At 42.1% G+C, this 12,813-nt stretch overlaps 1 protein-coding gene across 1 annotated transcript in view; it reads left to right on the forward strand.

Moving 5' to 3' along the window:
• Positions 1-12,813, forward strand: part of LOC102224280 (protein kinase C epsilon type-like) — a 132,611-nt gene that overhangs the window by 109,689 nt on the left and 10,109 nt on the right. Inside the window, exon 13 of the mRNA XM_023327440.1 lies at positions 6,204-6,392. Within this exon, the coding sequence (XP_023183208.1) occupies positions 6,204-6,392 (189 nt within the window). The remainder of the gene's footprint in view (positions 1-6,203; positions 6,393-12,813) is intronic.

A 12,813-nucleotide genomic window follows, 5' to 3' on the forward strand; every position in this document is an offset into this window, starting at 1 on the left:
TGTTCTCACCATCCAGCATGATTCCTACCCCTTCCAAGCCTTGGTAGACTCAGGTTCTGAACAAAATCTCATACACCCCGATCTAGTTGAGCAATATCAAATTCCGGTCCAGGCATTACCTATTCCCCTGCAGGTGGCTGCCCTGGATGGTAGTCCTATGGCCAACATAACCCACCAAACAGACCCAGTTTCCCTCCACGTCTCGGGCAATCACCAAGAGCTCATCCAATGTTTAGTGTTTCCCACTAGGGGTGCTCCTCTGGTTCTGGGATTCCCCTGGCTCTGCAAACACAACCCCCACATTAACTGGGCCAATGCTCGCATTGACTCATGGAGCCCTTATTGTCTCAACCAATGCTTGCAATCTGCTAAGCCATCTTTGCCTTCAGAACCACCCCAACCCATTGGTGAACCTGATCTAACTAATGTTCCCAAAGAATACCATGACCTCCAACGGGTATTCAGTAAAGACCTTGCCCAATCTCTCCCGCCTCATCGCCCCTATGACTGCCGTATAGACCTTCTTCCTGGAGCCCCACTTCCTTCCAGCCGTTTGTTTAATATCTCTAAGCAAGAGAGGCAAACTATGGAACAGTATATAAATGACTCACTTAAAGCAGGTCTCATTCGTCCCTCTTCTTCCCCCCTTGGTGCTGGATTCTTCTTTGTGTCTAAGAAAGATAAGACTCTCCGGCCATGTATCGATTATAGGGGGCTCAACCAAATCACTGTAAAGAATAAATATTCTCTCCCTCTCTTGTCCTCAGTTTTTGAACCAGTTCATCAAGCCTCCATCTTCTCCAAGCTCGATCTGCGCAACGCCTATCATCTTATTCGCATTCGAGAGGGCGACGAATGGAAAACTGCATTCAAAACCCATATTGGTCACTTTGAGTATTTGGTCATGCCCTTTGGTCTCTGCAATGCCCCTGCCACTTTTCAGAACCTGGTCAATGATGTTCTTCGCGACTTTCTCAATGTTTTTGTTTTTGTGTACCTTGACGATATTCTCATCTTCTCTAACAGCCTGGAGGAACACCGCGAGCATGTCAGGTTGGTCCTCCAAAGGTTGATGGAGAACCGGCTCTTTGTCAAGGCTGAGAAGTGTCAGTTTCATGTTCCTTCCATCACCTTCCTCGGTTACGTGTTTGAGGGTGGGCAGGTGAAGACAGACCCAGCTAAGATCAAGGCTATAGAGGAGTGGCCTGTTCCGAATTCCAGAAAGCAACTCCAGCGCTTTCTGGGATTCGCTAACTTCTACCGCCGTTTCATCCGGAACTTCAGTGTCATTGCTACTCCTCTCACTACTCTGACTTCCACCAAACAACACTTCAGATGGACCCCAGAGGGAAATCTCGCCTTTGATGAGCTAAAAAGAAGGTTTGTGGACGCTCCAATTCTTATTCACCCTGACCCTTCTGCTCAATTCACAGTTGAGGTCGAAGCCTCTGAGACTGGAGTAGGGGCCGTCTTGTCCCAGCGTTCTCCCGGAGATGGCAAGCTCCATCCGTGTGCCTTTTTCTCCAAGAAGTTCACCACCACAGAGAGCAGGTACGACATTGGTGATCGGGAGCTGCTGGCCATAAAACTGTCCCTTGAGGAGTGGAGACACTGGCTTGAGGGTACAGAGCTCCCGGTCATCATTTGGACTGATCATAAGAATCTGGCTTATCTTCAGTCTGCTAAACGCCTGAACCCACGCCAGTATCGTTGGTCACTCTTCTTCTCCCGTTTCAACCTCAACATCACCTACCGCCCTGGTTCCAAGAACGCCAAGCCAGATGCCCTCTCCAGACTCTACTCCCCAAATGACCCTTCTGAGGCCTCTGGAGCCATACTTCCGGCCACCTGCACCATTGGGTCCCTCACCTGGGACTTGGAGAGAGCCATCCGGGAGGCCCTCACCTCTGATCCGGACCCAGGAGGAGGTCCCCCCAACCGCCAATATGTCCCAATCTCCATCCGGGCTCGTGCCATCCATTGGGCACACTCATCAGGTTTCTCCGGCCATCCTGGTATAAGCCGTACTATCAGCTTTCTTCGTCGATACTTCTGGTGGCCTTCACTTAATAAAGATGTCATTGAATATGTCTCCGCCTGTTCCACTTGTGCTAGAAACAAGACCTCACACCGCCCACCTTCTGGTCTTTTACAACCACTGTCCATTCCTAGCCGTCCCTGGTCCCACATCTCCCTAGATTTTGTCACTGGTCTCCCCACATCTAAACAGAAAAGTGTCATACTCACCATAATAGATCGTTTTTCTAAGGCTTGTCATCTGGTTGCCCTCACTAAACTTCCATCAGCCACTGAGACCGCCAAACTTGTTTTCCGCCATGTTTTTCGCCTTCATGGCATCCCCAGTGAGATTGTCTCCGATAGGGGACCCCAGTTCACTTCTCGGGTTTGGCGGGACTTCTGTTCTGTGCTCGGTGCTCAGCCTTGTTTGTCCTCGGGGTTCCATCCACAAACCAATGGACAGTGTGAACGTCTTAACCAAGAGCTAGAAAACACCCTGCGCTGTTTATGTGCCTCCAATCCCTCATCTTGGAGTGTCCACTTACCATGGGTGGAGTATGCCCATAACTCACACATCTCATCTGCTTCTGGGTTATCTCCATTCGAGGCCTCACAGGGATTTCAACCGTCCCTTCTACCTACGTCCTTCCCAGATACTGTCATTCCATCAGTTAGGCATCACATACAGAACTGTCAGCGTATTTGGAACCAGACTAAGGCTGCCCTTCAAAGAACTTCAGCCCAAAGTAAGCGTCTCGCTGATAGGAAGAGAGTCCCTGCCCCCACGTTCTCACCCGGCCAAAGAGTTTGGCTATCATCTAAAAACTTTCCACTAAAATCTTGTTCCCGCAAGCTGTCCCCCAGGTTTCTAGGTCCGTTCATTGTTGAGGCCATCATTGGCCAATCTGCAGTCCGCCTTAAGTTGCCTTCTCATTTCCGTGTCCATCCAGTGTTTCATGTTTCTCAGATCAAGCCCTACATCTCTAGTCCTTTGTGCCCTCCTTCCGAGCCCCCTCCACCCGCCCGGGTTATTGATGGTCACCCGGCCTTCTCCGTCCGTCGCATTGTGGATGTGCGTCCTCGTGGGCGGGGTAGGCAGTACCTGGTTGACTGGGAGGGATATGGTCCCGAGGAGCGGTCCTGGGTTCCGCGGTCCTTTATCCTGGACCCATCCCTCATTTCCTCTTTTGAACGCTCCGCTGCATCTTCTTCGGGTCGGCCGCCAGGAGGCGTCCGTTGAGGGGGGGGTACTGTTGGGTTCTGCAGGGGAGTGGTTTCTCTACATTTACAGGGTGGCAGGCAGACGGGATCCAGCTGGTGCTCATCAAGACCAATCAGCGAAGGCCTTTAATAGGAGCGGCTTCCCTGAGGCAGACGCCAGATGATTTTGCTTCTATAGTGGTATACTCTGGCTCTCTGTGCTGCTGTTACTGTGTTTAGCTTGTTCTGACTCCTCTCTCATCTATTCCCTCCTCAGAGAACCAGCCCTGATCAACCCCTCGTGCTCAGTCTACCTAATTACCTGGTCCTCGCTGCTCTGCTAAAACTAGCTCCTGGATACCTCCACTACCACCAGCCGCTGCTGCTTGTCCACCCTCAGTCTCATGCTGGAACTCCTCCCCCCGGAAATCCCACACTGCACCGACTGCTGGAAAACCCATGTACCCACCTCTGCTCATCCTAACCCTCAGACAGTAAGCCATCACCAGGTTACACCACCATTCCCTTCATTTGCTTCCCTGTTTAACCACTCACCTATCCTCAGTTCCTCCTCTGGCCCGGTTCCTCCCTGCTGCTGCAGATCAACGCCTCTCTATTCTCTCCCCATTTGCACTCATTGTTCAATAAATCTGTTAAACTGCGCTTGGTGTCCGTAGTTGTTGCTTGCCTTCGAGTCCTGGTAACCCCTCACCATGACAATAGGGGCAGCAGCTAGTACACTGATGTTAACCACCAACTTGATTTTTTCGTTTGTTAGATTAAATGTAGTGAACCTGAGTGTTTCTGTTGTGAAGTCAACGTATTATACATATTTATTAGTATAATAAATATGTATTATTATACATACATACAAGGTGTTGAACACCTTTCAAGTGTTCAACACTTGAAAGGTTGAGCTTTCAAATGTAGAAAGGTAAATAATATTTATTGTTGTTTGGGAAAACATAAAGAATTGTCTTTGAAACATATATTAATTTCTTGTTTTGATCATATCGTATGTTGCTCCATACCCTAGCTGATGTGGTCTTATTGCTACTTGTAGTGAAAATCTTCAACCCCTCAACAATCAATCCCTTTACAAAAACGGTGGTTTTTGTTACGGGGTTGAAGGTTGGACTGTTCTAAAGCCATCCAGAGTGTTCAACCCCGTTACAGTGTGGTCAACTGTTACAGTGGGTTCAACCCCATTACTTGATACATTTTTATGATTTTTTTAAATAATAACAGCAAATATTAGACTAATATTTGTTGGACTGTATGCAAAGTTTAAAGAATGAGTCAAAGATATAAAAAAGCCTGATACAATGTTTATTTTAAAGTCTATTTTTATGGTTTATGAAAAGTGCTTTTACATCAAGTTGCCATATTGCACTTATCAGTCTAATTATTATGATTCAGAATCAAACAAAATATACTTACAATTAGTTATTTTAATCAAGGGACAAGTGATTTCAAAGGAACTGGAAGAATTAGTTTAATTTTGTTATAGAGTTGTACTCATAAAAGAATGAAATTGTCCTGTTGCGGGGTTGAATTTAAAGCAACCTAAGTAACAAAGAAATTCGTAATAATGTTTGGGATGTCATGCATAAAGTGAGGAAACATTTTCTAGGACGTTCAAAGAGTCCTTCAATAGATGCAGTGTTCAAAAACAAAATTTTTTGTGGTATGTTTTTTAAGTAACCGGAGACCCCAAAAAGTACCGAATTCAGAGAATCACCCATTTAACTGCTTTATATCAGTTTCAGTCTCTCTTTTCATGTTTTGTTTAGACGAGCCATCTTCCCTTGTTTCCACTGAATCCTTCCTGGAAGGTCAGATTTGAGCTGGATTACGTTGAACTCAAGTTAATTCACTTCTGATCAAATTCAAGATGTTACAAGTGTTCACATTGACTGCTGGAGAATTGTAACCAGCACTGTACTAGCTAAAAGGTTAGTTATGCTAACCCCAAAACACTAAATTGTTTCTCTAACGCTAAAGGGCTAACTTCAACTCAACTTGTAGCTGCCCTTGAAAGACTGCAACCTTTGCTCACCAAATTAAATTTTGTCAGATTATTTAAATGTTCTATAAAATTCTTAGTGAGGAGAGGAAAAGGAACGACTGAGTAAAGTTTTCAACTACTTCAACATAAATGTCTAATTACTTGAAGAATTCAAGATAACCAAAACTTCAATATGTCAAATTTTATTGAACCAAAAGTCTACTAAACTGCCAAGTAAATTAGCGCTTCAGAATTTATCCAGAAAAATTGATTTAGGGGAATCTAAATATTCACCTATTTAGCAGATTAGCCATTGCACACTTCCATTTATCATCAGTATATACATCAATATATATTTTAGGAAGTCTTATTTTTGTAAAATGTGAAGCATCAAACCTTGTAATTAAAGTTACCAGAAAGAAATCTTTCTCCCTACTTTCAACTGTTACTGCAAGCTATCCAACACCTGGGGACACCTGGACAGGTCGCCAGTCCATCACATGGCAACACAGAGGCAGACAGGACAAACTACCATGCACACAAACACTCACAACTAAGGAGAATTTAGATAGATCAATCAACCTGACAGTCATGTTTTTGGGCTATGAGAGAAAGAGAACCCACACATAATCAGGGAGAGCATGCAAACTGAAAGACCCCAGGCTGGGAATTGAATGCTGTGCTACCAACTGTGATAATAATAGATATGTGTGGAATCACCTCCAGACATTAATTGGGCTGGAAAGATCTGATTGCTCCATTCATCCCTTTAGAATATTTTTCTTATAAAACTGAATGGAACTCTGTCCCACGACAGCATTATCATTCCCTTAGCAACTTTTTGCAAACAACAGAAAACTGTGTAACTGAGCTCAAAAGCTTGATTGTTTACCAAAACCTTGAAGTGGAACAGGTCAGTAACTTTAGAGAATAATCACTTTGTTGAAATGCCTCTGTTTCCTCTGCATGTGATCAGATCCTTCAGGAGCTGGACTACGGTCCGTCAGTAGACTGGTGGGCTCTGGGGGTGCTGATGTACGAGATGATGGCGGGACAGCCGCCATTTGAGGCCGATAACGAAGATGACCTGTTCGAGTCTATCCTGCATGACGACGTCCTCTATCCGGTGTGGCTCAGCAAGGAGGCCGTGTCCATTCTGAGAGCGGTCAGTAGGAGGTGCTACTCCTGTTTAGTGGCTTTAGTGTTTCACAGTCGCAGAGGTCTTGAAGCTTCTTAAAGGGCCAGTGTTATGTATTTTCCAGACATATAGCTCTACTTTATGGCACAGCCAAGTAACTATGTTACCTTCAGTTGTTATAAAAATGTTCAAATATGACTTAAAAGAAATTTTACTTTGTAATTTAACATCTTGGAATTTGGCCTCTGTCTTTTTAAGAAACTCCTGCTCTTTCTGAAGCTCTGCCTTCAGAAAGTCATCCCAACATGGCTCCTCTATTAGCATTTTAATGGTTTAACAGCGTTGCTCTGAGCAGTAGCTCCTATAATGAGCAGTTCCAGCAGGTGTTTGGTAATTGCTGCTGGCTAGTCAGAAGGAGCTGAGAGTGGGAGTCACAGGGGAGAGGTGCTTTGTAAAGTGGAAGTGGGCTAGGTCCACTCAGGCTTTTTGCGCAGCTGAATCGTTGCCATAGAGATTAAAGGAGTTCTCAAAAATGCATGAAAGAATCAAAGCAACACTGTTTTCTTTATGAGGAAATAACATTATGATATGATGTAAAGCTCAAAAAAAGGTTTTACAATACTGTCCCTTTAAGGAAGTAAATTTAGACCCAGTTCTTGATCCTAGATCAGACATTTGCCTTTTAGCTTCCTGTTTTTTTCATTTATCTTTTTACTCTATGTATCTGCAAAATATAATTAAGAAAAGTCAAACTGGTGATTAAAGCACAGCTTAATGTTAAATTACTGTGACAAAATCAGTCTCAGCTAAATATTCGACTAAATAGTAATGTGTACAAGCTTAGTAAGGATTTCCCAGTGGGGATTGGGATTTTTATTTTTTGGGGGGGCCATTCAGCTACAGTGATAAATTCAGTTCCTTTAAAACTCAGTTACTTTATGGGAATCTGTTAAATCTAACACAATAAGACACTAAATATCATCAATATTACTTATTGTTATTTTTCTTGACAGTGATAGATATCTTTGCCCAAAAGGGGTCTCTGCAGGGCACCCTGCATATGCTGCTGCAGCTACAACTTTCTCACATAGTTTTGTCATCTGTTTGTGAACAGATAGCTATGGTTCACAAACTGTTACTGCAAGCTAGCTGTTAGCAATTTTTCTACTACTAATGGTTCCAAATTTCATCTCTCATCTGCAGCGGTTTGCTGATGTTAACATCTCTGCGTTTTTAATCAGTTGATAATTCGATGAGCAGCATATTTAGATGCAGCTTCGATTGATCCTATGCTGGCAAAGTCACAGTCAAAGTGGTTTCCTACATCATGAATTTGGCAATTCCCTTTCATTGTTATAACATTTCATAAATGACGTTTCAGCTACGGTCTTCAGCAGCCATAGTTGCATCACAAAGGAAAATAACCTGAGATTTAAAAAAAATACCGATAGGAGTTTGGATTTAGTCTGGAACTTAGATACTGACTTGATATATGATTTCTAAATGCCGTAACATGGACCCTGATCTGAAACATGTGATAGGATCCCAACATCCCTTAAACTTTAATAAATGGAATAAGATTCAAACACCAGAATGAACTATCACAGAGTTTCTCCCTACATTTCTGGAAATGTGTGCAATTTAGACATTCTACTACCTTAACAATAATTTGTCATTTGCTGGTTTGAGACAACACCAGTGAAAGTTATTTGATTTGTTCTTCAGATTCTGCTCACTTTCTTTCTAAGATATTTAGACTCAAAAATTTGCTTTGCTTGTTAGAGTCATTTGGTGCTGGAAAAAAAGAGGCAATCAGAGCTAAGTTTAACTTGAGAATAATCTCACCATTTCCAGGTGTGAGGAAAACGAGCCACTTTACCATGACAGATGTCAAAACAACATGAGCTAACTCCTGAAAAGCCTATCAAATAACAGACAGTCAGTGGCCTTTGTATAGTGAATTTCACTGTAAAATGGTCATAGGGTGCTGGGTCGACTGTACCAACAGATAAGGATGCAAACCAAATGTGTCATCTTATGGTAAACCTTTAGATGATGAAAGAAGACGATAAGGGACAGCAGCCGTCGGTCACGACTGGCAGCACTCTGTTTTCAGTGATTTATGTCAAACACTTTTTACAAGGTAAAACATTAATATACTTCTTAAGTCAGGAAGTTCAGTAAGGCACAATCAAATATTGGGTGCGCATTGATTCATTAGTAACCATGAAAATTCCTTACCATCATGTAGCCTACTATGTACAAAAAAACTTGGATAGCATCTAGACATTTGTACACTTCTCTGGTGTTAAAGGAAGCAATACTAATGACATGATGGTATAAATCATGTGGCGTGAATTCAAATCAACAAACATCAGGAGGGAGAAGCTAGCAATTTACAAAAGAAAACTGACCCACAGCTTCCTATGAGCTCCAACTTGGTCTGCTGCTTCCACACACAAATTACCTTGACTTCAACTAGTAGAAGCCATGGATATACCGGAGAAACGCCTCGGGAAAACAATCCCAGTTAACACTAGGGCTATATAATTATATCGATTCTACGATATTTATTGATTTTTTTCCCCCTCGGAAGGTATCGATTTTTCATCCACGAGTATCGATACGTTAAACTATAGGAGTCCATATGCTTATACCGTCTTTTTAACATGTCTGGTTTGTGACGGCGTAGCAGCAAGACTCCCTCCCCCAGCCTCACTTTCTACTTGTGCTTAAAATGCACATTATAAACTTCACACCAGTTTTTAGATTGTGTTAATAGGCCAAGTAAAAGCGGAGTTATACTAAAATAAGTAAACCATATTTTTCCGAATGTCAGAGAAATGTTAAAAACCAGCATTTCTGGTTATGTAAAAAGGAATGAGCTTCCAAACGTAAAAAAGCTAAACGCAACATTAGATTCCTTTGTTTTTGGAAATCTCAAAACTTCAATAAATAACGATGGGGTGTATTTTGTTGCTAAGAAACAAAGTAAAGTTGCACAAGTAACCGTGAAAAAGAACCGGTAACGGAGTAGCGGCGCGAACGGAGTAGCAGCAAAAGCAGTGAGATACCGAAATTAATGCAAAGTTTGGATATTGGAACGACTAGTGGCATCCACTTTGTAATTTGTTTTTAGCTTAGTGGTTTCTGTTCTGTATATAAAGGATTACCTGAAGAATGAACGCTCAGCATGCAGCTGCGCTCTGTTTTGAGCTGGAAGACGAAAAGGGAAAACCCGCAGCCAGAGTCTGGGCGCAGTGAGGATTGCCATGATGATGATGGCGGATCGATCATTCATATTAGCAACTGACAAAGAGTATCAGAGACCAAGATTACGATGAGATCCTGGCAGTCTGAGAGGCAGCTACTAAGAAACCCAAGCAGGGGAATGCTTGGGTTGCTCAGCTACAAAGAATTGATCACTACGGGGTGAGGCAGAGCCGCTCCCCCAGCAGCTAGTAGTAAACAGCTTACAGCCACAGCTAACTCCCGGAGCCAAGGTAGAAAAGCCTTTTCCCTTTAGTCCAAAAGACTTTTTTTACTCCACCCGCCACATACAGATTTTCTGGCATCTTGTTTTGACCTATGACGTTTTGTCAAAAATTGTATACAAAGAAATAATTGTCTTCATTTTCATGCTAATGTTATAAACTGTGTTGCTTGCAATATTTTTACATCAGTTTAAGAAATGTTCGATATATATTGTCATTTCAAATCATGAATAACATTCGTTATGAATATTTGAGCGTTTCACAGCGAAAAAATTAAAATTTTTCTAAATTGGATTTTGTTTAACTCAAGGTTCAAAATGCATCCACAGTATGTTCCAGGCACGTGCAGAGGGGGGACAAGGGGGGGTTGAGCCCCTGCCCTTTTTATCCTTGATGCCCCTAGTGCCCTTTTTGAGTTTGTTTTTTTTTACAAAAATTTTTTCTTTTATTTTTATATTTTTAATCTGTATGTCAGAAGGCCTCAGCAATAATATTTAGCTAAATATAATAATTTAGTAAAAATAAACTAGTCTGGCTGCCCTCAGTCGAATAATGACTCTGAGAGCCTCCATGTTGTTCAGACTCCGGGTCCATGGTGAGGAGGAGGCGAATCTGTGTCCTCTAACTATCAAATTATGAGCAAGAATATTTTTTCAAACACTGGTTTGTGAATAAAAACGTAGGTCTGATGTTGACGTTAGAAAACTGTTTCTATTTATATTTTTATAATCGTCCTTGCAATAGCAGGACAAAACCCGCCTCGACCCTAAACACAGAAATGTTTCAGCTGCAGAGAAAACTTCTGACTTTAACTTCATCATTCTGCTTAAAGCTCGGTTCACTACAGGCAACTTGAGTCGGTCCCACTGACAGATATAAAGAATATCTGTCTTTATATCAGACATCCTGATATAAGACACGATACTGTGACTGTCACTGCAAGTCACAACGCAGATCAAAGCCCCAGTACCACCTTGTACCGCCTGCTCTCTGTTCGCTCTGCTTCTCCTTAACATTTCTACCAGGCGGGTTAAAGCCGCTGCTGACGGGATCTGGGCTGTAGGTGAGCTGGAGGTAAATAGAAGTTATTGCAGAACCTCAAGTGTTAAAGGAAGATTTGGCCCAATTAGAGTTCACAAAATAAACATCAGAGAAAATATTGTAGCAATAATTAGAACCGCAGCAAAAAGCCAAACATGCCACAATTAAATGAATCAAAATGTCTCCAAGCATTGGCGGCCTGACGGGGGCCACTGGGGGATTCCAGGTAGATTCCAGGTAGATTCCAGAGATACACATCGCAGCAGCTGTTCCTCCAGGGCCGGCCCAAGGTAATATGGGGCTTTAGACAGAACCTCCCTGGAACCCATCCAACTAAGAACCTCAGCATCACTAACATATTTAAATATAGATAAAGTGAAGTTTGTGAGAGGGAGACCAGGTTTATTGGCCGAGTTTAAAATCAATCACTGATTATTGGTTATTTGCTGTGATGTATTTGTGAACAAACCCAATTCAAACACAAAGATTACACCATATTGTAGCCATGGTAACACAACAATCAACCTATCAAGATGATTCTTTAAACTTTTACAAATTAAACTTCCTACTTAAATCCTAAATGTACTATTTATTTTTCTCAGCTGAATGCATTAAATAAAATGTAATAACATTGTCATTCTCTATAAATGATGCTACAGATTTAGATCTATGGTCTGTGTTACAATTAAACAATTTCTAGGGGCCCCTGAGTGTCTGGAGGCCCCTGAATGGCCCCTACCAGCAGCTACTGAGTTTTCTTTGCCTTGATATTCCAGTCTTATAATTCTAGATCTAGAGGTTTAACATCAAACTATTATATAGAGTTAACCCCTTTGAGTTTTTGAATCTATAAATCAGTCTGCAGCCAGGTTGTTCTAGAGGTTAAATAGATATTATTAGGGCTTAATTAGTAAAATGGCAGCAATTTTGCTTATTTCATAGCTTTATAACCAGAGACCTTCTCTCCTCTGATCTGTTTAACAGCTACAGTCTCAGATCAGCTCAGCCCTCCAGGACTGTCAGCAGCAGAAACAGAAACTTTATACCTGTTGGGGAAAATATAGACTATATTTGCTTTGCCTTTATCCGCATGATGGCAATGATATAGTAGGATCCAATTAGATTCTTGATTAATATGGGTTGTTGCTATGTTGTTCTACGGCGTTTTTGTTCAATGTGCCCCTTTTTTAAATTTGAGCACATGCCCCTCCATAGGTCTCTGCACGGCCCTGATATGGTTCAAAAGAAATACATAAGTGCAATCATATGCATATTGAGAGTCTACAGAGGCTTATAATCTCCTCATTCAGCTCCTGGATCACTGTTGAAACTTTGAGTTTTGAGACAAATCCACATGAATTAAATTACAGAAACTACAGAAACTTTCTCACTGCATCTTTGATTAATTGTGTCCAGCTGTAAACCCTTAGTCTCTGTACAATCAGAGTCAGGTATTGTGTAGTTGGTGCTTTTAACCAGTTTTCAGTTAATTAAATCCAAGTCTATGGAACACAAAATGTCACTAAAATCACTCTGTCCCTCTAAAATCTTTCAGAAAATCACAAAAGTGCATCGAATCGTAGCAAAGTGTATTGTTTACCAAATATTGTGATATATATCATATCGTGATCAGAATATCGTATTGTATCGTGAGATTATTGTGTCGCTACACCCTACAGTAGTTCTGTCCCTCTCTTCCAACGCCTGTCACGTCATTTCAACGTGGTTGCAAAGAGTCGATTCAGTAAACAATTTGCCTCCCTGCAGAGAAATCCAGAAAGTATTTCTGGACAGTCAAGCAGCCTGTGAACATTGTTCCAGCTGACTTTTACACCATCAGAAACTGGCTACATGGTTCTGGCTGTTCTTGCCTCTGAAGATGGCTGGAACAAAGGACTGAAGCTACTCTGCTG

This window comes from Xiphophorus maculatus, chromosome 22, assembly GCF_002775205.1.
Source record: "Xiphophorus maculatus strain JP 163 A chromosome 22, X_maculatus-5.0-male, whole genome shotgun sequence".
In the NCBI taxonomy this organism is placed as follows: Eukaryota; Metazoa; Chordata; class Actinopteri; order Cyprinodontiformes; family Poeciliidae; genus Xiphophorus; species Xiphophorus maculatus.